The sequence below is a fragment of the Rhopalosiphum padi genome, chromosome 3 (genome assembly GCF_020882245.1).
Source record: "Rhopalosiphum padi isolate XX-2018 chromosome 3, ASM2088224v1, whole genome shotgun sequence".
In the NCBI taxonomy this organism is placed as follows: Eukaryota; Metazoa; Arthropoda; class Insecta; order Hemiptera; family Aphididae; genus Rhopalosiphum; species Rhopalosiphum padi.
Genome location: NC_083599.1, coordinates 51682421 through 51706661, shown reverse-complemented (window position 1 = coordinate 51706661; position 24241 = coordinate 51682421). Strand labels below are relative to the sequence as shown.

The window sequence follows — 24241 nt, the reverse complement described above, 5'->3', positions numbered from 1 at the left end:
TAATATTAAATAGTTTTATATTTATATGATAAAATAGACTTACCTACAGAAAATTTCAGCTCAGAATCATTTTTCCTATGCAATGATTTACCATTGAATTCAAATTTAATACATCCATTACATCTCAATGACGTACTATATACTCGTCGGTTTCTATACTATACTGCAGACATACGGTTACTCACTTTTCCCGTGTTTTCCTATTTAAGTTCATTATTATAATAATGCGTATATTCTGCCCCTACGTGTACGTATATTATATCAATTAAAAAACAAAACGTAACGCTATTACTTTAGTCGAAAGATGTTGTCGATTTTCATTTTATTATACTATATATCAGTGGTCTTCAACCGGTAGGTCGCGATCCATTTTCGGGTCGCGTAAGCTTTAAAATTGGGTCGCGATAAGTCTTCTTTTTAAAATAAAAATAAAATTAATAAAATTATATAAGGTAAAAAAATAATTTTTTAATTATTAAACTTAGAAAATTAATAAATGAAAATACCTACTAAAATGTAATTTTTATTTATTCAGTTTTAAATGTTTTAACGGTACTACTGCAAAGCATTTTAAGCAATTTTAGCTTTTTTACAAAGCTTACGTGGGTCGCGAGTCCAAAAAGGTTGAAAACCACTGCTATATATTATGTTATAGCACAACACTAACAATAATAATAATAATAATAATAATAATAATTGTATACTAAACGTTATTGTAATAGGTAACGGAAGAAACGTGTAATATCCTGCAACATTTCGGGTTCAAGTTCGAACAGCGTGGTCTAGTGGCCGTCAAGGGAAAGGGGCAGCTGATGACCTATTATTTGGTGGGCAAAGGGCTCCAACCCAGCCAGGCACCGCCGCCGATCATGGAGACGCTGCCGGAAATGGAGGAAGAAGACACCGACGAGTGCATGGTGGTCCGGCAGGCGCTGTTGCCCCGGACCGATCACAACGGATCGGCAACCGCTTCCGGTTGATGAATAACGACAACGAGTTTAATTATTATTTTATATTTATTATTATATTATAACGATGACGAGGTCAACATGACATCGATCAATGTACAACAATACATATATTATTATAAATAATATTATTATTTAAATTACCCATTTCCGTCGCAAAGGCCATACGAGGAGACGTCACGTGACAACGCCGGCCATTTCATCTACACGCCATGTGCCGAAAAACAATAACTTACTACAATAAAATACCTGTACAATATTAAGTCATATTATTATTACCTGCGATAACCTATAACTACGATATAAGTGTAATTTATTGTTATGTTTGTCATATATGTGTTTACGCCGCTTACGGTCGTGCACTTATAATACTGATCTATTCGCTAAACAAGCTTTTTTTTTATAATTTTTATTATTTCTTAGATATTCTGTTTCTGTTTACTTACGTTTTCTTTCTATTTTTTTGTTCTTTTGTATCGATAATACCACCGTTAATGTTAATCACACCAAGGCGGTCGTTTAATAAAACCCTCTGACTTGATTTTATTTGTTCATATTGAACACGAAAACAAATGATTAATATATTATAAACACAACAGTAATGTTGTGATTTTGTTCAAACTTTGTTTTTTTTTGTTTTTGTTTATTAATATATAAGTAATGCGTGTATTATTACTATTACTATTATTATAATTTTATTATTTTAATTTCTATTATTATCATCGTCATTCGTCATTATCACCATCATTGTATTTAGAATTATTTTGAGTTGAATTTTTTTTATTTAATAATAATTATTATTATTATCTACTGTATTTACTACCAATATATTGAAGTTATTGTTACCGCAACTAATAGAATGAGTGCGATTCACATGCATAATTTACACTAGACATAATATATAGATTAGTATAAAATTATTGCTAATTTATGATCATAATAATATAGAGTTGTTATACATTTTTTTTGCCGGTAGATGTGTTTACTATTATTTTATAACAGACAATGAGAATTGAACTGCTTATCGTAAAAAAAAGTAAAAACCACTCTTAAATTTTGTAATTTGTTGTCAGTTCAACTAAATAACACGTTAAACAATGAAGTTAAACAATTTCGTTTTATCCCAAAATAGTCCAATACCTAATAAAGTAATAAGTAATAAATACACAAATCTATAGTTATTGAGTACCTACATAATATTATGCATTTTTGCGCCGTAAGAATGATCGTTCATCATAATATCGTTATTATATTTTAGTAATTCATTTTGTTTATGTTTTGTATAATGTTCACTAGTGTATAGGCACAATAGTTGGTACCTACCTAATTAGTACCTATCTACATCTGACCTGAATGATCTATCATTCATAAATAGGTACTTTTTATGAATAGTTTTTTATGCATTCGTGTTATTAACATTTAAATACAATAGACGACTTCATTTAAAATTATTCTATTCAACTTTTTGAACACTTAATAGTGTACAACTCTGCTTAATGGTTAATATGGCCAATTATACTGAATAAACCAAACTATCTACCGTTGGTTTTTGAATTTTCTGAAACCAATATAGATGAGGTTAATATTTTATTTTAAATTTTACTTTTCAATCAACGATTAAAACTACAGAACTACTAAAGTCTATACAATAATAAATAATTAAAATAAAATTACTGTTGCACTCATTTAAAACTTTCATGGTTTTTTTTTTTTTTGTAATCGTGTTTAATAGTTGCATTTGTTCACAAATTACCTATTATCGGTATAATGTAATTTTAATTGAATGTTTAGACAATTTATTAATCGTAAGAATGTTGCTTTTAAAATTTTAATGATTCTTAAGAAGCATATATTATTATATTAATTTTTAATACATATTTTGTTTTTGTTTTTTTGTTTTTTTGTTTTTAATAGTCGTGTATAATACATCATTATAGCTATAATATAATACCTAAACATAATTTATAAGAAAACCAAATCAAATTTTATATGGTTATTAAGATGGTTTTAACGTTACCTTATAAATATTATTATTATTATTATTATTATTATTATTATTATTATTATTACTTATTAGTGTATCCTTATTTATGATAAGATAATGCATTTTAGACAATGATTGAGATTCTCGGTGTACAAAATCTATATAGGTTCTATATAATATGTACAATATGTACATTGTACACTTACTTTTTTTTATCTCAATAAAATAAATATTGATAGTTTGATGAATGTGTATTCGACTTTATTTCGTCACTTATCTTTGTCCCAATTCCCAAAACATAAACTATAGTCTATATAAGTCTTGCCGTCTTTGTGCATAGACGAAACGGGGATCTTAATTCGGGGCAGTCTATACCACCCCAACCAAAATTTGTATTTATATAAATAATTTCATTAATAGCTTGAGGCTTTACCCCCTACAACCATTATTGACTGCACAGTTTTTCGATATAATAATATACAGGACACGAAAATACAAAATACAACAGATTTTAATTTGATTGTCTGTGTGCTGTATCATGATAAGTCATGTAAGCAGAATCAAAAAGCAATTTTAAAAACTAAATGATTATTCAACATAAAATAAATAAATTACAAATAATAGTTTGATTTTAAGTTTTAACACTTAACTTCAGAAATATGTTTTGCCATCAAAATCATAGGTACATTCAATAGCGTTTATTAGAGTTCCGTCTTGATTATTGGCCATAGCCAAAGGTTAAATTTCAGGTTTAATACATTTTATTTGTGGTTTATAGTATGAAAAATGTGTAGGTAAGTATCCAATATTTTTGAAATATCCAATATACGAGAAATAACTGATTTAACTTATTGCTGAGAACGAATAATGATGTTTACTTGTCTTTCCTACAATCCTACTTATGAATTATGATTTACATTAATAAGTTTATATTGTACAAGGCTTATTGATAATCCTACATAAAACAACGCGAGATACGGCTATACACGAGTCTTTTCATAGGGTCCTCCTGGGTCCATTCATATATGTATAAGAAATAAAACAAAAATGTTTTATTAAGAGTTAACATTAATGCCTATTAAAATTATTATTTGTATATTATCAATAACTCTTGTATGTTGAGTGCTATTTTTGAAAGTAGGTAATTTCCGTTTATCATATTGTACGGATTCTATTTGTTGTTTGCTTATTAGCTACTTATATTAAAGCACTTTTAATTTGAAAAATAATAAACTAATTTTTCTTTTAAACCCACACTAACATTTGAATTGAGCAAATATGAACTGCAAGTCTATTAACTGTCTATAATATCTATAACTAAATTAATCGTTGTATAAATATTTTAAATGGCCAAAACTAGTGAGTAATAGATACCTTATATATTTTTTTTAATAATAAAAAATAAGGTAATGGGCAAGTGGGTACCGACTTGCTGTAAGTACAGTAGTTATAAGTGTCAATTGGGTCGTTGTGATGGGTTAAATTTTGATTCAATGATATATCATTGAATACGAAAAATGAATATGAGGAAAGAGTAAGACAGTCTATCAGCCTATATCATCACTATATTATGTACATGTCTTGATATGGTTTTTGATATTGCTATTAAAGTACCTAATTTATTTTCAGCACTTTTTTGAAATTGAACTCTTACACACTTCAAAATCACATTTTTAAAATTTTTAATACTAAAAATTCATGACAAATTCAAAATGTTTTCGGATAACTAACAATACAATTACAACAATTGGCAATAGAATGATAAGTTTTACAAAAACAAAAAAAAATAATTAATATTCGTGTAGCTTGTTAATGACATACGAGCGTGCACGTCCGTAGAATGCAATTATATATTTTCACATAGTATATGATATATACCTACCTGTCATATCTAGACATAGTTACACTCACAGAAATACTCACTTACTACGCACGCATTTATACGACCCGCACGCAACCACTTAGAAAATTGCCTATATTGTACCCCTTAAAAACGGTTGGTATCGAATGTTACTAGGATATATAAATTAATCATGTGAATCACTAGCATAATTTTTATACCACAGATTTAAAACATCCCCACAAACCCATTGAGTAGTCCTGTAATATAGTTGAAATTAGGAATTTTAATAAATAAATATTAGATGTACTCGTATGTACATACCTAGTTTAGTCTTATAAACTTTATTATTTTAATATAGGAAACTATCTACCTATAATAATAATTAATCTTACTGATTATAAGTTATACCGTTATAAACTCATAACAGTTTAGAAACTATTGTTTTGGAAAATTACTTTTTGAGATATTTAGGTAAAAAAATTGCGAAAAAAAGTGCATTATAGGTGTCTACAATTTTAAATTAAAATACAAATATATACTTTTATTATACACCTGTGCAGTGTGCACTACTATCATTGAAAAAAATATTTCAAAAATAATAGGTATATTAGGTTAAACTTCTAAATATTATAGTACCAATACGATAATACAAGTATTATACTAGTATAATACATATAATACAACACATATATGGAAATAATATAATATATAAATATAATAATAATATAATAATAATAATACTATACAAATAATTTTTATTTTTTTACAAACATGTCCAGAATTTATGAATGGAAAATATTTTAAAAATGTTACTTAAAATGCCAATATAATTATATGATGAAAATGTCAACTGTCAAGTATTTACAGATATTCATTTTTGAATTACAACAAAAGAAAAAAACGGTTTTGTATAAAAATTCCTATTTTCCATTAATATTTTATTTATTTATCCAATTATTTTGAAAATTACTGGACATTTTTAGCTTTGAGTAATTGACCTTTCAATAATACCTAAATTGCTATCAAAATCCATCTTCAAAGCTGAAGATTGAAAAATTGTTCAACTATATTAATATCATGTATACAGTATACAAACCCACACATGGTGGTGGCTATCCTTAAAAATATAGATGTAGCGAAACATAAGAAGTAACCACCCACCCTCAATAATATTCATCCATTTAACATCCCATTTACTGAATAGTTTATTCAACATGTTGAAAAAAAAATATTTACTATTATACTATTAAAATATCCCAAAGTATTATTGTATTATTCGCTTACAAAAAATTACATTGACAACCCACCCCATCCACCTCTAATTAAAGGTTTAGCAGCGCTACACCTCTACTATAGGATAGCCGTCATTGCCCACACACATAAATACAACATACTATTATTAAATCAACATCATATGTATCGCTTTGCTCAGGATTAAAAAAAAAATAGCTCATGCCATTATTTATGAAACTTAAAACATAAATAGAAAAAACTATATGGTGAATCATTTGATGAAGAGTCCTTTTTTTTAGTTGATTTTATTGATTAAATGGATAATTCAAAATTTATACTTCATTGGAATTTTATTTTATATAAATTAAAATGATAATGTTAATTTTAGATACAGTGAAGTTTAACATTCAAATAACTTATTAAATAATTATATAAGATTAACAAAATTTTTATTTAAAATGTCAAAATACATTTGTATTTGACAAGAGTTTTTGAATATCAGAGACGTAAACATTAAGTTTAATTACTTCTATTTTTTAATACAAACTTTAAAATATATGTATAGAATAATTTCAATTAATTTATAATAATACATTTTCATTTATAAGGTATAATTCATTTTATAAAACGTTAACGTATAAAATATTATTTATGCGAGAATAATCATTGTATAAAAAATGATTAATCATTGCCACAAATAATTTTAAAGCTTAGTAAGCTATCAGGGTTTTAGGATAATTTGCTTGTCCATGCAGTTAAAATTTTTTCAGCTTCCTTTAAAGTTTCATCTTTCTATAAACAAAAAAAAAAAATTTTAGTTTAATGTTATCATTAAATGATAGAACTAATTAAAAATATTACTTTAAAAAAACAAAGACGCATATAATCTACAGCCAATGGTTTACTTTTTTCGGAATAAAAGATTGAAAATGGTATACTTTGAAGTTTGACATTTTTGGAAAGCCATTTTGTAAACTGCAAGTCCTTGTACTTATCCATTTCCTGGCTTAAATCTATTTTATTTTCTAAATAAACAAATAATAACCATAATTTATTTTAAGATATTATTATTAAAAACGTGTATTAACAAACCAAGTGATGTCCAATTGGAAATTAAAAAGTATCCACCATCGGGTATAATAGGTTTGAATCCAGTTTCTTTTAACACATTAGAGAGAAAATTCATTTTTGGTTTTAACTCTTTGCATAAATTTTGAAAATAACTTTCTGGTGTATCAAGGACACTGATTTCATGTTCAAATCCTCTTGCAATAGCTTCCTGAACTGGTGTTGCACACGTATAAATTGCAGTCTGATGAACAACAACTAGATTCTTTATAAGGTTAGCCGGACCATATGCCCATCCAAGTTTCCAACCAGTCATACTAAATGTTTTTCCAGCAGATCCAATTGTAATTGTTCTTTCCCACATATCAGGAAGTGAAGCTGATGACAAATTTTTTTTTTAATAATACTTAAGTGTTATTATATGTTATTAATAATAACTTATTACTAGCCCCCCCCCCCCCCACAAACACACACACACAACAACAAATTATGGGCTCTAGTATTAAACATTTTTGCAGGACCTATCTAAAATAATTTTCATAAATTATTAGAAGATAAGAATAATAATGTTATTTTTGTGACAATATTATTATTTAAATGATTCTAACAATGTATATTTATATAGCACAATATTGAACAAATATAGCTTAGAGGTTAGATATTATATAAACCTTATCACTCTAATCTAAATATAAAATTAGTATACCAAAATTTCAAAAATTACAAATTAATTTCAATGGGCCCCTGTACTTTAGTTTCAACTGCCACTCCTTTGTGGAAGCCCTGGTAATTACTTATATTATAATTACATAAATAATAATACTATACAAAATTAAATTACCCATTCTTATGTGCTTAGCTGGTTCGTACACCAACCACTCATATACCTCGTCAGAAATAACTAGTACATTATGTTTTTTGGCCAAATCTGCAATCATTGTTAACTCATCATAATCAAATACTTTTCCCAATGGATTATGTGGTGTGTTAACAATGATAAGCTTAGTTTTAGAATTGAATAATGATGCTAGTTCTTCAGGGTCGAGTTTCCAATCGCTCGAACGTGATACTGAACTGTTAGGCTTGGTCTTCAAAAATAACAAAGTATTATTATCAATTTTGTAACTTTTTGTGATATCAAATTATTTTTAAAATATTTTTACATTCTTTAAAGCAATGAATCTGGGAGTTCCTCCAGCTATGCGTATTAATGGTTCATAGCAATCAAAAAATGGTTCAATAATAATTGCTTCATCTCCATCCTCTATATTACTCTGTATAGTACAAAAAAGTGCTTCATATGCTCCAACTGTAATCAATATTTCATTCAGTGGATCAATTTCTCGGTTAATTAAGTTTGAATATAGTTTGGACAATGCATTCACCAAGCGTACATGACCCTATTAATTAAAAAAATGTATATATATTAATATTTTTAAAAGTAAACATATATTTTTTAATTTTAGTATTACCAATCCACGTGTATATTGATGAAAAGATACATTCTTTTCCAAGGCCACTTCAGCTAAGAAATTAGAAAAACGTGATGGCGGTTCATAATCTGGAAATCCTTGGCCTAAATTCAAAGGCTTAGTAATCATAGCCAAATTGTTATATTCAATCCTATATAACAAAAATAGATTAAATTTAACTTATATTTAATAATCAATATAATGTAACATTACTATTTATATTAGGAGATACCCCTGTGTACTAAAATTTCAATTTTTATACATCGAAGTACTCCCAAAAACTATTCGGCTTTGGAATAAGAAACTAAAAATTCATGTTATTAATAATAAAAGTAATAAGTTTTAAAAAAATAATAACAATAAAAAAAAATAATTAAAATATTATTATTTAGAAAAATTTTATAAAAAAAATCTCTTTTAATTGATAAACTTCCTAAATTATAACTAAATAAATAATCACTTAAAGTGGAACAATGAAATTTATTTTAAATATTTAAATGTTTAAGAAATAAAAATTCAATGACATTAAATAAACAAAATTATGAAAATCTAAATTGTATTCACTTCAACATAGATTCTTAAGTAATTAATATAATATATATCACATTTTTATCTAATTCTATGAAGTACAATACCATCGACACAACCAATTTGATATAATTTTGTGTTTTGGGAAAATACTTGGGAATCGGGTAGTAAATAATTATATTGTGATATAATTATTGGAATCATTGAAAATAAATTTAAAAAATGTAATACTATTTCAACTCATAATATTTTAATATCTAATGGATAATATAATAAAATACTTACCAAACGTTGAATTTGCCAGATTCGTATCTTGATGCTAACTTAAACTTTTCCATTTTCTTTTGATTATTATAAATTGATTGGTATAAATTTCGTTTTAGGAAAAAATTTGAATTTATTCGCACAGACTGAACTCTTCTAATACTATTGCACAATATTACCCTAAACAAAAATCAACAATAAACATTACAAACTAAAACTAAATATTAAAGTATATAATATTTAATGTAAATAGTTATAGGAATAAAAATATTTTTGGCAGTACTTTATGTTAACAACAAAAAATGAGTATTTTTATTATTTTAACTATATACAGTAGATAAGTGTTACCTACTCAAAGCAACAGCTAAGAACTATGCAACTTTAATAAATTAGTGATGCATAGTATTAACCACTAGTTAAATGTGACTGTTAAGTGTGACTGATCGACCGTTATCCGTGCATAAGACTGAAATTGTCTGTAGTGAATTAAATTCACAACAGTAATTGTAACTGATAATATAAAAATGGCCATAAATGTCAAATTTAATATACGCGACCTATTTTTCTTTCTAATGTGATTCAAATACCAATTTATTAAGACAACTATTTAAACTTACATATTAACACTAGATACTGAAATATTATTATTATTATTTTTTTTTTTTTTTCTTTTAACTCGAGTGGCTTGTAATTATTGGAATTATTGTTGGAATAGATAATGTACAAATTAATTTAATAATAATTATAGTTTTAAATGTCACAAAACGATAATGCGCCGAAGTACCGCGAACTTAACTGTGGATCATTATCCAAACGCTATAATTTCACGAGGAAAAATATATTATAACGACAAATGTTTTGTTTCAGATAAAATAAATTACGATTTATTAAAAGGGCGACGGCGCGATAATCAAGAATAATTATTATTTATTACCGGCAATTTTAGCTTATAAGTTATAACAATAACGTTATCATTTAGTGGCGATATCGCACTCGCAACACTGTATGTTGACACTCGACGGTTTGTTGACACTTCATTTGTTCCTTGTTGTAATTTATTAGCAGTGTTAGTTCATAGTTGATGCAACAAATGCGATCTGATGATTCCAACGAACACATTATTATCTACTGGTCATTATAAATTTCGTACGGCGTACAATTAAATCGAACACTATTACGTTCGAATATCGTTCAAAAGAATTGTTTAACTAGTTTACACCACAGACTTACATTTTATAATAATTATCATATGACGCCTGAGGGTCACGGACTAAGCTCGTAACGGGTCCGTTGGTAGCTTAGATCATGATTAACAACTCTATAACCACTCACTGTTCGGTTAATATTACGAATTTAAAATGAAAACGAATACATACCTATTGGATATTATAAAAAATAATAATAAAACAGTATTTGTCAGATAACAGTTTACCTACTTTGGGTTATCAGTGAGTTATCAATTATTTATCACGATATAAAAACTCTGTGATATCGTTGACTGTTGTTAATCCTTTCAATCGCAGCTATACGGACGTATACTATTCCGTTTCGTTGACCATAAAAAAAAATTATGTGGGTCGTAACCTGTGGGTTATCAACAGCTTGATGATCGCACTGAAAAAAATTCAGTAAGAAATTTAATTGTAAAAAAAAAAAAAGTTGCTATGTTTATAGGTAGGTGTACGAATGCGGAATGATAAACATTTAAAATTATTATTATTTCTAATGATGACTAACCAAAGTAGGTACCTACCAAAGCTACTTCTAACATATTATAATTATACATAATACATGACGTATACACTATAGTTCGCGTACGCGATGCTGTAACTGATCGTTGTGTTTTGATGGTTACCCTTTACGCGTAGAAATTGGTACCTATAATCAGTAATCGGAGAAATCGTAAGATTCGTAAAATTGTATAACTTAAAATTTAAGTAAAGGAATATTATTTATTTATTATTTTTTTACTTCCACATAATATTATGGTCCAATGCAATTGAATTTATTGTTTAGGAATATTCATTGAAGTTAATTCAGCAGAAATGAGCATTTTAAGGAAAAAACTTGCCAGCGAACGCTTTACAGGGCACACGCAAATATTGAAACCAAAAACGAGATTCGCCCAAACACGTTTTAACATCCATAAAATTATACATAATCAGTTTAGATCAGTTTAGTTTTCAAAACGTTTAAGAAATATTGAATTATAAAAGGAAATTTTATCTGTGACGTAGCGTTTTATTTTTCGTATACATACCTAACTATTATGAAAGACGTTATTAAATCTTTAGACATAAATATTACCTATTTAATTACCTAGCACTTTATTCTTTGTAATTGTCACTAATAAATAAAATTACTTTTAGATGATGTTGGGCGTCAGCACACCGTTCGTTTTGTCTCTGACCAACGCGCGACATGGTAAAGTCACGTTAAGCAGAACCAACTTTGTGTTGCGTTATGGCTTTAGTATTGAGCGAAGAATACAGCTACTGCCATAGGTACCTAAAGTGAATTGATCTATTATCGAACTCAAAGTCAAGAATTTTATTTGTGTTCAAACGTTTGATTTTTTACAATATCTATTTCAATCGTCGCGTTATGATAACTTTTAAATTGTGACATAATTTACATAATCGCGTAAAAATTGAAGTATCGTAAAAAACCAAACGTATGAACACGGATAATATTCTGAACTTCTTGACTTAACAAATAATAGGTCAATTCACTTTTATAATATTATTTTATACTTACCAAAGCTAACAGCGACACGCAATAGATAATTACGGTCTAGTTTTGCTGAACACAATTTCGCTATATTGCGAGTAGGTCAGAGTAAAAAAAACAAACATTTACGCTGAAATCCTCTTAACAGTCCTAAATCTTAACCCTTTACCAAATAATGGAACTTTTCAGTACTCAATACATACTTTTTTCGTCTTCCAGTGAGTAAAATATACATTATTTGCGGCCATACGCACGAATTTGTCACGTTATTTTACTTATTTATTATTTGAGATTTTTGCCGTGATAGATTTGTAGATAGCGTTGACTATACCATTTTATTACATAAATATATTTCCGAGGAACAAAAATATTTGGATATTTTTAAAAGTACAGCTACAAATTACAATGTACACGGATATAGGTAGGAATTTGATGAGTCGGTTGATCGCAGTGTCGCAATTATCAGCAGTGTTGCAGGGTGTGCAATTAACAGGGGCCCCCGGTTTTGAGGTGCCCCTAGATTATAAATTGCATGTACGATATTCCTACTATAATCTATAATATACATATATTATATTATTTGTTTTAATATAATAAATAATTATGTCTTTACTCTTTTAGAGAATAATTCAAATTACGAGTACCCATGTGAGAAATCAGTTAAGTGTATCGTAATAGGTACAGACTATAGGTACACTAATACAGTAGTACAGGTACCTGAGGTACCGGAATGCGAGTATAGAGTAGACTATAATTGAAAATTTGAAACTTTTTTTATTATTATGTATTTAATATTTATGTATAATTATGTTGGTATGTGTACTGTGTAGTGTGTAAGTCATGACTATATTGACTCGTAACAATATTATGCGTCTGACGATAAAAAGACATAAAAAACTATCTATCTATAGAATTTTTGTATTACTATCTGATAACTTTATGAATTGGATACAAACAAAATCATTAATGACTTTGCTGCCGTAAAAACAAAAAGAGTTAAATTTTATGAAAAAAATAAATTTAACTAATAATTATATTAATTATGACATGTGGAAAAACAATATTTTTTAAAGTTATAATAAGGTATAGGTAACTGTTTTTAATTTTTATTATTAGGTAAGGGCCGCGGTCCGAAAATGTTCACATGAGTCCCTTATTATTATTATTAAGTTGCGCCACTGGGTTGATGTCTTGTTATTTTCGTGACCAAGTAAAAAATAATCATATTATATTCGTATGCTTTTGTCGTAAAGGGAATATATTTAACAAAAATTGACGTGGATGTATAATATTATATATTAGGTACAATGCAACACTATAGCTATAGTAGCTACTATAAGTATATATTATTACTTTATTCCAAGCAGCTTGCAATTTTAGTTCATCATTAGGCTCGTATACGGTAAAGTTTGTTTTTAATATAGTAGGTATATATATATATATATATTTAATAATATATTTATACAATATACATAGGTATAAAAGTATAGTGAAAAAATAATAAAAATAATTTTAATATCAAATATCAACTCAGTTTTACCTACCTAGGGTAGGTACTTGATACTTATTAGATATACAATATTATATATGTACATGCATGTTACACTTCTTTTATTCGATATCTGTGTATAATCTCGTTTTTCATAGTTATTTATTGCTTTTTTCTAAATATAATTTTTATATTCGTGGAATACAAAAATACAAGAAAATGCGAAAGGGTGTTGCGATCGACTCAAATTCATCTCGCGATCGACTGGTTGGCCACCTTTGCCATATGCCCATATACCTACCTACAAGTTTTCGGTCAATCATCTGTCAATAGAATAATGGTAATTATTCGTGTTAAATTGTATAAATAACTTATGTACATTTGTATAAGTAGGTATATGTTTACAAAATTGAATATTTAAATGAAAAATAACGATTTTAGTTATTAAAATATATATTAAAATTGACTTAAAGCTATTCGCACCCTTATTATTGATACATCTAGTAGGTATTGTCTTAAAACTTTAAAAATTATTATAATAGTTATAGTACCTATATCTTATACCTATCTTATATTATAATGATATCTTATGCAATTATTTGTTCTTTCCCGAAATTTAAGTTATCTTTTTTTAAGTACTTTTATTTTAATAGATATATTTGTAATATAAATATATTTACTTCATAAAATTAAAATCACACATTACATAGATTTTAGTTTAAAAACAAAATTTCAATTAAAACATATTTATTAAAGCATAGATTTAATTTATTTAACCAATATATACGAAATACGAATATTAAATAATTAAAAATAATTATTTATAATGCAATACATTTTTAACGCTGTTTCCTCGTCTTTTCTGTCTTTATTTTTTCCTTAAAATGTGTTGCGCTGTTGCACATAATCCTATCAAGTTAAGAGCAGTCAGCTGACTGTTTTCTTCTGTAAGCTTGAGGCGTCAGAGTGGTATAAAAAGGGCTTTTGGTTAAATTTATAGTTGTTATAGTCGTCGTGACATCTAACACTGCAATTAGTGTAATTATTAAACATGGTTTACAGCAACGAACAAAGAGTTTATTTTCAGAACTCTCAAATATTTGTATAGTGTACCTAAATACCTACACTACTTTAATATAAATCCATCATCAACCGAGTGTTTTTTTTTATTTTAATGTTAGTTTTATACTGTTAGTGGCAATGCGGAGTGTCAATAAAATATTACAATAATAATGTCACGAGCCACACGCGTGAGTTTTACATAAGTTTAATTAATTATTTAATTGAATACAACAATTAGTGTGCAAACATAGGATTGGAATATATTTCAATTATGGTGGGTTGGGCGACATCACAGCTAATTAATAATAGTAAAATGATATCTATGTGAATAAGTGTATGATGTAAATAACTTTATGATAATTATTTAACTAAATACTACATGCCAGTAGCAAAGATATTGAAGTAGGTACTATAGATAAATATAACTTTAAATACCACTATTTTGTTGTTTAGTCTGAATAGAAATTAATTAAAAATATTTATATTTTATGTACATCTATTATTATATAAATAATATTGACAGCAGGTACTCTAAATGAATATAGACATTAGACATTAGTCATTAGTCATAAACAGAAATGAGCTAGAGCTTTTAAAGTAGGTATTTATTTATAAACTTGGATAAATATGCAATCAAAATGATAGAATATAATATTAAAAATTGCTTTTAATTGGTTGCTCTCAGCTCTTATACATATTAAAAAAAGTAAATTTATAATAAAACTATTCAATTCTAAATTTAAAAAACCATTAAAGTAAAATAAACCAAATTAAAAAAAAGTGTTATAAAAAAAATATATTTCATATTAATTTAAAAAAATACTACAAACACGAACATGAATTAGCAATATATTATTATTGTTTATAAATAGGAATTTTTTATTAATTAAAAAAAATAAAATAAAATATTGAGGTAAATGTTTAAATTAAAAAATATTGTATTGTAGCTTAGAATAAATTGATGATTTAAAGTTTCGAATTGAAATAATAGAAAATAAATTTAGTTCTAAACCGATTCATATTGATAGTCAGATTGATGCTGAAATTAATATAATAGTTTTGAATATTGGAATATTGATATCGTAAGAAATATAATATTTTTAAACTTTAATTTATCATTATATAATTTATATATAGGTATAAAATAATTATAATATAACTATTTATCACTATAAAAAAATTTATTTTTAAAAATTATAATATACGATACCTATAAACCTAATATCTAATATACCTAAACAATCATGGTTAATAGGACGTTTTTGAGAGTAGTACCGACTTAAGGTTGAATTATGTGAATTTATTCTTAGTATAAAAAGGCAATAATTAGAGAATTTAAATATTTTGGAAAATGTAATTGTATTAATATAGAAATAAATGAAAATTTTCAACTGTTTCAAATCAAATCCTTATTCCTAATATTTTTTTTATAACTTAACTAAATTAAAATGTTTTATTTAAATATCCAATTTTGTTGAAGTTAAACTTCAAGTGTCTATAAAAATATTGTGCATTTGTATTTCTTAGACTTATAGTTTTCTACCAAAAAATAAACATTATGTGAACCTTTTCAAGACTATTAGCTATTAATATAAACATTTGATACATTTTCAACTAAAATAAAAATCAATAATAAAATGTTGGTAATTATAACAAGTTTATTCGACGTTAAAACTTTAAATATTTAAAATTGCTCCTTCGTATTTTTAATATTTTATTAGGACAAATTATCAATTATTTTGTATTAATTTTTTAAGCATTTTGGCCAACTGGTCAAGCATAATTTTTTTTTCAATATTCAAAACTTAAAATTTCTTATATAAATTACATTAATTTAGTCTAAATATTTACAAAATGTCATCAAGTATAGAAAATTATATTTCATATTTTAACTGCCAAATAGAAAAAAGTAGAATATATCAAGTTTTTAAGGTTAATACTTTCGAAGATAAGTACAACAAAAAACTAAAATCGTTTAATGGTTATTTATTTTTTCCATGTGTAGGTCATAAAAATATTAACCAACTTCAAATGCTCATAAAAAGTTGCATTTAACTTAATTTTTCAATTTTTGTAAGAAATATTGTGAAAACCCTACATTAAATATTCAAGGCTTAGCAATTAATATAAGAATTTAAAATAAATAAATTACAAATCGATTTTGTACATTTTTGTTAAAATTTTAACATTAAATGCTTAAATCAAAGATAACAATTACAATAACTGTTAATTTTTGAAAAAAAATACTAGTAACAATAAATAAAAAATTCCAAAGATTATTACTCACTAAAAATAATTTAATCTTACATCAATCGAAAAAAAATTGTAAACGTTTAAAACAGAAAAAACCCAAAATATATTGAAAAATACCTATATAATTTTAAGTAAATACTTACATGAATACTTAGTAAAAATGTTAAGTCTCTAAGTAAATTTTATTTTGGATTTTTGGCTACAACATAATTTGCGGTATTGAATTTTTGAAATTAATCATAATGTTTTAGTGAATTACAAAATAATAACTGTATAAAATAGGAAATGTTGATAATAATTAGATACTGTTTGTCTTTTAGCATTTTGCACTTTTAATTTAATGCGTACTGTTAACTATACTACAGTCCCCAATATCGTAACTTTTTAGTTGTGAATTTTTTCTCGTATACAAATTTTGGTTTTGTTTTCATGAATATTATTGGAACACTCACCAATTTTGTTGGAGTTTATTCTCATCAGTAGAACTTTTTTTAATAAGTTATCATAATAACTATAGTATATTATATCGTAATAAGTTATTACTTATTACTTAAGCCTTAAGCACAGCGTAACTTTTATATAAATTCGTCCCGGAGGGGGGGGGGAATTCCACAAATTTGTAAATATCTGGTTCATATATTATATTATATATTGATGTTTAGATAAGTATTATTACTATTCATATTAGAATTTATATATTTTATATAAATTTATATGTATTACATTTAGTATAAACCGCATTAAAACTAATAAGCATTTTTTACTAAGCAAAATTTTAAGTGATAAATATGTCGATGGTATCAAACTAAGGGCGTCATTTAAACTGAAGGGGGAGTGTGAGATGTGAATTTACATCAACAACTTTTTTTAAACTACCTTCATTAACCCACCAAAAATATTGTTTTATGGTAATAAATGTTTTTATTTTTATAAACTCAATGGGTTATTATTAAATTAAATTTAAGTTGTTAAATTAAGATAACAGGTGGAAAAATAAAGAAATATACCTTTTGAAACCCCTTACACACACACACACACACACACACACACACACACAAAGAAAAAGTGACCATGATTATAGCCTGGTAATGGTTGTAAATGGCCTACAAAAATGTAAGCACCAATAATAAAAAAACTGAAATGATAGGTACCCTTGCATCAAACTAATAAAAATAAATACCTACATATTTATTAATTGTATTCTTCAGTTAAAACTTAAAAGATGAGCTCTATAAATAGTCAACGTTATAAGTGATATAAATGGAATTGGATAAATTTACCATCGTAAGATATTAGGAATTTTTCTCATGAATAATATTTATGATTAATCTTTTTTTTATTATAATTTTTACAAAGTATTTTAAAGTTTAGATTTTTGTTTTGATAAATTGTGCGTCCATGTTGTTAAAATCTCTTCTGCTTTCTTCAAAGTTTCATCTTTCTGTTAAATAAAATAGATTTTTATTTAAAATTTCCAAATAAAAAAGAATAAAACCCAATTAAAAATTACCTTAAAAAAACAAAATCGCAAATAATCTTCAGCCATATTTTTGTGTGGTTCCGAGTAAAATGCTGAGAACGGTATTCCTTGAAGTTTAACATTTTTAGATAGCCACTTTACAAACCTGAAGTCCTTGTATTTATCAGTTTCTGAAGTTAAATCTAATTTGTTTTCTAAATAATAAAATATAAAAAAAAAAAAACAAAAACACAGCAAATTAGAAAAAAAATAATTACAACAATTAATATCTTAAATACAATGGTCAACACTATGATTATTCATATACCAACCAAAGTTCGTCCAGTTTGAAATCATAAAATACCCTCCATCAGGCATAATTGGTTTTAGGCCATTGTCTTGTAATATTTTAAATAGATATTCCATTTTTGGTTTCAACTCTTTTGACAAGTTTTGAAAATAACTCTGTGGCGTATTAAGGGCATTGATCTCGTATTCAAATCCTCTTGCAGTAGCTTCCTGGACTGTTGTTGCACATGTATAAATTGCAGTCTGGTGAACAACACACATATTTTTTATAAAATTAGCCGGACCATATGCCCATCCAAGTTTCCAACCAGTCATACTAAATGTTTTGCCAGCAGATCCAATTGTAATTGTTCTTTCCCACATGCCAGGGAGTGTGGCTAAAAACAAACAAATTTGGTTTTTTTTTAAATTAAAAATGATATTTTACCAAATTTCTCGTATTATATATTAATCAACTAAACGGACATTCTATCAAAATATTATAAAAAGATTTTTTTCAAATGTAAAAATGATAACAATCCAATCAATAAGAATGAATTTATTACAGTTAGTTTTAATTTTTATGTAGCTATACTAGTAATAATACAAATATGTATTTTTGGAATTTAAATTTATGTTAAAAATTGTACCCAAATTATTTTCGCGAAGAATTATTTATACTAAAAATGTAAACATTTTAGTTTAAAAATTACATTGTTTTTACTTTAAAATCAATATATATATTATATTTTATAATAAGTATGTATGTGAAATGTTAATACCTACTTAATTATTTAAGATTAAGTTAAAGATTTAAAATAACTTATTTAATACTATCTATTAATTTACCTACTAATAATTTTTATACAGTGCCCGCTATAACTTTTTAAATTCATATTTTACATTATTATATAAAAAATTTAAAAATTAAATATTTTACATCATGTTCTTCGCCTTATATGCACTACAAATAACAAATGGCAATGGTTCTTACTTAGCTAGGTTGGTTACTTTGATTATTGTATTTTTTACTTTTTAAAAGTCTATTTTTAATATTTAGATACCTATAATTAGTAATTATTAATTACATTGTTCTCGATCTCACTAAAAAAATTATGTTAGCAAATACAGTTTATGTTAAACTTCAATAGATTTTAAATTTAAAGAAAATATATGTAATTTTAAGGCAATGATAAATTATTTATTTTGTTAAATTAATAGAAAATATAGATCAAAGCTGTAATCAAGAATTACGCTATATTAATATAATAAGTACAAATTTAATGGAAGATTTAAATTTATACGATCTAATTGTTGAAATGCCCATCAAGACTTCATTATTGTTTAGTTTTAGTACCTAAATCATGAAAAAATATTCAATATTTATTTAAAAAAATCTAAAACAGTAGAATTAATATCTAAGAAAAATATCTAAACGTTATGAGTTACAACTTAACTTGTAAGCTAAGTATTTTTTCACCTAAAAATGCTGTTTTAACGTTTTTTAATTGTTATAATAACAACTTACAAGGAATTTTGCATTCCATTTCACACCTTTTTGACTGAGAAATAATACATAAATAATAATTTTATCAACATAATATGTACCTATCTAAATAAAACTAAATACAATAAAAAATGTCTACAAATATCTTAAAATTAGTACACTATTATATTTGTTTACAGAAAATGGTAATATAAGACCTATTAGTGGAATATTCAAGTTTCTGTGAGCTTTTTAAATTAAATAAATAAATATAGTTATATATCATAAAAAACTCAGTTAAAGTACTATTATCAAATAATATTCATTTAATTGAGTGTTAGATATTTTATACTTGTACTCCACTCAAATAGATATCTCCCCAATAATAAATTCTACCAAAAACCATCCTATTTTTTTTTAAGACTTTTATGATTTAATAAAGAATAATACTTTCAATTACTCGTTCTTACATGATTATTTGGTTTGTACACCAACCACTACTCTTATAGCCATATATGTACGGTACCTAATTAAAATATTAAATATATTAAAAAAATTTGCCCCCTATTTTATTTATCATTATGCATTTCAATTTTTTTGACGCCCCTTTAAACTATACGCCCAGGGTGCATGCCCCTAGCCCCCCACACGGCACGGCTCTGTAGGTACCTCGTCAGAAATAAAATGTTTTATATTTATATATATAAAATATATGAATATATGTAATATGTAATATGTACCTATCATACAATTTTATTTAGTATAAAATTAGTATATCAAAATTTCAAAAGTTAAAAATTATAATTTCAATGAACTCCATGTACTTCAGTTCCAATCGCCTCTTCTTTGTGGTAGCTTTGGTTATTACTTATAACTTATATTATAATTGCATAAAGCCATAAAAAAATAACACTATACAAAATTAAATTACCCATTCTTATGTGCTTAGCTGGTTCGTACACCAACCACTCATATACCTCGTCAGAAATAACTAGTACATTATGTTTTTTGGCCAAATTTGCAATCATTGTTAATTCATCATAATCAAATACTTTTCCCAGTGGATTATGTGGTGTATTAATGATGATGAGTTTGGTTTTGGAGTTGAATAATGATTCCAGTTCTTTGGGGTCAAGCTTCCAATCGTTTGCTTTTGGCAATGATGCATTCGGCCTGGTCTTTATACAAACAACATAATATATACAAATTAATTATTGTGAATAATCTATTATCAATATTGTTATGTTTATTATAATTTACTCACGTTTCTCAATGGTATAAATCTAGGAGTGCCTCCAGCAGTACGTATTATGGGTTCATAACAGTCATAAAATGGTTCAATGATAATTGCTTCATCGCCTTCCTCTATATTACTCTGTATGGCACAATAAAGCGCTTCATACGCTCCAACGGTCACCAATATTTCGTTTACGGGGTCAATTTTTCGATTAATTAATTGTGAATATAAGTTAGATAAAGCTCTCACTAAACGTAAATGTCCCTGGAATTTAAAAAAGAATTTTTTATGTATAATACATATGTTATGTTATTTTATTTTTAAATATTATAATTTACAAATCCACGTGTGTATTGATTGAAATATGAATTCTTTTCTGTAGCTACTTCAGATAAGAAATTTGAAAAAGTTGATGGTGGGTCATAATCCGGAAATCCTTGTCCCAAATTCAAACATTTTGTAGTTACAGCTAATTGACTAAATTCAATCCTGTAAAAATTAACTGTTTAACTGTTTGTCTTTTAGATTCATTAGAAGTCTTATTGACATTTAAAAAGTGTGTGTAATTCCTTAAAGGTAGGCAAAATATATTTAACTGAAAAATGTAAAGTAATACTTACCAAGAAAAATAATAACTAAACTAATTTAAAAAGATATGAATACATTTTTTTTATTAGCATTTAGGTCATACATTTTTTTGACTGTGTAACTTTCATTTTTTTAACTAAATTTTCTTTTAAGATTGCATCCTACGCCATTTATTGTTATTGCTTATTAGCTTTATAGTGGTTTAGAAAATAATACGTTTGTAATAACTAAATAATTAAACCAAGTTTAGTTTAGGCTAAATCTGTAATTACATTAATTTTACAATATTTAAACGAAATAATAACTTGATTTGATAGCTAATAATGATTAGTGACAGGAAATTAACATTTATGGGCAGGCACTCAGCAGTACCACTCGGCCGGGTACATTTTAAGTATTATTATAATTTTTACTTTAGTAGGTCTCTAGGCCACTGTCTTTTGTGTTTTCTACGTACATTACCAGAAAGTGAGTTGGAAGATAGTTGTTTTATTAATAGGTTACTGTGAGAGTTTAAGTTGGTGTGAAATTTAAAGTAATATAATTTTGCTAATTGATTGAGCGTAGGAATTTTTAGGTCTTTGTGAAGATTATTGTTTGTGAAGTACCAAGGGGAGGATGTTATTACTCGTAGGCAGATGGATTGAAACGCATAAAACGTTTTGGTATTGGATGGCTTTGCAGTGCCCCATAATTGAATACCAGAATACCGTATGTCTAAACTGGTCGAATTATTGACTTATATATGATAAGTTTATTGGATAGGGAAAGCTTGGATTTTAAGAGTAGTCTAAGGATATGAAGTCTAGAGCTAACAGTTTTACGTTTAATTTGTATGTGTGGGCTCCAGGTTAGGCGTTTATCTAGAATTAGACCAAGATATTCAACTTCGTTTGCCGTTGGAATTGTTAGAAAATGATAACTAAATAATTAGTTTTAGCTATTGTAATCACATATATGTATAAACATTACTTTAACTTTAACTTTAATTATTTTTCAAATTAACTGAGAAAATGGATTTTTTATTTATCTAGTTAATTTATTTGGTAGGTAAACTAGAAAATAATTTAATATATTTTTTACTTTGTAACTGGTTAATGCCCATTTTGTTTATTTCATATATTATTTATTAATTATTTCTAATTGTATATAAATGTAGACTATAGCTGTAGAATTTTTAAATCGGATAAGTAAAAAGCAGATATAGGCTTCAATATGCTTCTTATCGTAAATTAGCAACAAATACTTACCATACATTGTATACACCTGGTTCATGGCGAGATGGTAACTTAAATTTGTCAATTATTTTTGAGGTCATGTTAACTGATGTCGATAATTTTTTCTTTAATAAACAATTAGTAATGGTTGGGAAAACATTAGCTCTTGCAAATAAAATTACCCTTTAAACAAATATCAACTTATAATTAATTATTGTATTAATTTGTATTAATTAATTAATTGTATTTATATACTAATAATTTTTGTAATAAAACAATAGAAAATAAAACATTTATCAATCAATAAATTCTATTTAAATTTACAGAACTATTATTTTTAATATCGAAGAGCTCTTGTATTATTTAATTATTTTTATAAATGAAATTCTAATTATTATTTTTGTCATCTTCGACAGAATACTTTCCTAGAAATGTTGTTGTATAATATTATCGAATAATAATTTTTATTAAATTATACGACATCGTCATTATTTCAAACGTAGACTTTGATTTCAATTATCAAATACAAATTGGAGTGATAATTTGAAAACCAAATGTTTGTAATATTTTCACAAACCAAAATAATATTCTATAAAATATAATATAGATAACCAAAAATTTCGAAAATCCTTAATACTTTAAGAAATATTTAGGGCAAGTTCTTATGCATGTAATACTTGGAAATATTATATCGAATAATACCCATATTATATTTACATTTGTTTCTTGGTATAATGTATAAATAATAAATATATAATATTATTTATTCTAAATAAATATTGGAAGTTATAAACATTAAATCGTATAAAATAGTTGAGTTAAATAATTTAAAGAACTTACATACTGGTTCACAGTACAACAAAATACACTGTCTGCTGCTAGCGTGTTTGATGCTTGAACGTACCTAATATAATATATAGGTGACTAGGTACGTAAACGATTGGAACATTTCATAGAAACATGATAAACTGTTACGAGTTAATGACCCAAAAAGATAAAACGTAATATATATAATATTATTATCAATGAATAACAAAAAAGTCAATTACGAGTAGGATCGGTTACATAAACG

At 25.9% G+C, this 24241-nt stretch overlaps 3 protein-coding genes across 9 annotated transcripts in view; 1 reads left to right on the top strand and 2 right to left on the bottom strand.

The window, feature by feature from the left end:
• The window catches only part of LOC132924322 (adenylate cyclase type 3), a 98296-nt gene extending 95100 nt beyond the window's left edge, over positions 1 to 3196 (top strand). The window contains exon 20 of the mRNA XM_060988550.1: positions 723 to 3196. Within this exon, the coding sequence (XP_060844533.1) occupies positions 723 to 980 (258 nt within the window). The 3' untranslated portion in view covers positions 981 to 3196. The remainder of the gene's footprint in view (positions 1 to 722) is intronic.
• A 3163-nt stretch (positions 3197 to 6359) lies between these two features.
• On the bottom strand, positions 6360 to 10751 carry LOC132926411 (kynurenine aminotransferase-like). Of its 6 annotated transcripts, none has more exons than XM_060990764.1 (9): positions 10591 to 10750; positions 10295 to 10457; positions 9382 to 9540; positions 8569 to 8719; positions 8260 to 8496; positions 7938 to 8184; positions 7121 to 7474; positions 6890 to 7053; positions 6360 to 6820 (listed from the first exon to the last, which is right to left on the bottom strand). In XM_060990764.1, the coding sequence occupies exons 3-9, from the start codon at positions 9432 to 9434 to the stop codon at positions 6758 to 6760; spliced, it is 1269 nt and encodes a 422-aa protein (XP_060846747.1). In that variant the 5' UTR covers positions 9435 to 9540; positions 10295 to 10457; positions 10591 to 10750; the 3' UTR covers positions 6360 to 6757. The 6 variants fall into 6 exon arrangements, with proteins under 6 accessions (XP_060846747.1, XP_060846746.1, XP_060846744.1 ...); XM_060990763.1 differs by lacking the exons at positions 10295 to 10457; positions 10591 to 10750 and adding exons at positions 9713 to 9870; positions 9978 to 10269; XM_060990761.1 differs by having other exon boundaries at positions 10295 to 10751.
• A 7460-nt stretch (positions 10752 to 18211) lies between these two features.
• Positions 18212 to 24241, bottom strand: LOC132926936 (kynurenine aminotransferase-like). Of its 2 annotated transcripts, none has more exons than XM_060991361.1 (8): positions 24010 to 24241; positions 23203 to 23352; positions 21703 to 21853; positions 21392 to 21628; positions 21059 to 21305; positions 18686 to 19039; positions 18405 to 18568; positions 18212 to 18335 (listed from the first exon to the last, which is right to left on the bottom strand). In XM_060991361.1, coding segments are annotated over exons 1-8 (1386 nt in total). In that variant the 5' UTR covers positions 24012 to 24241; the 3' UTR covers positions 18212 to 18254. The 2 variants fall into 2 exon arrangements, with proteins under 2 accessions (XP_060847344.1, XP_060847345.1); XM_060991362.1 differs by having other exon boundaries at positions 24014 to 24241.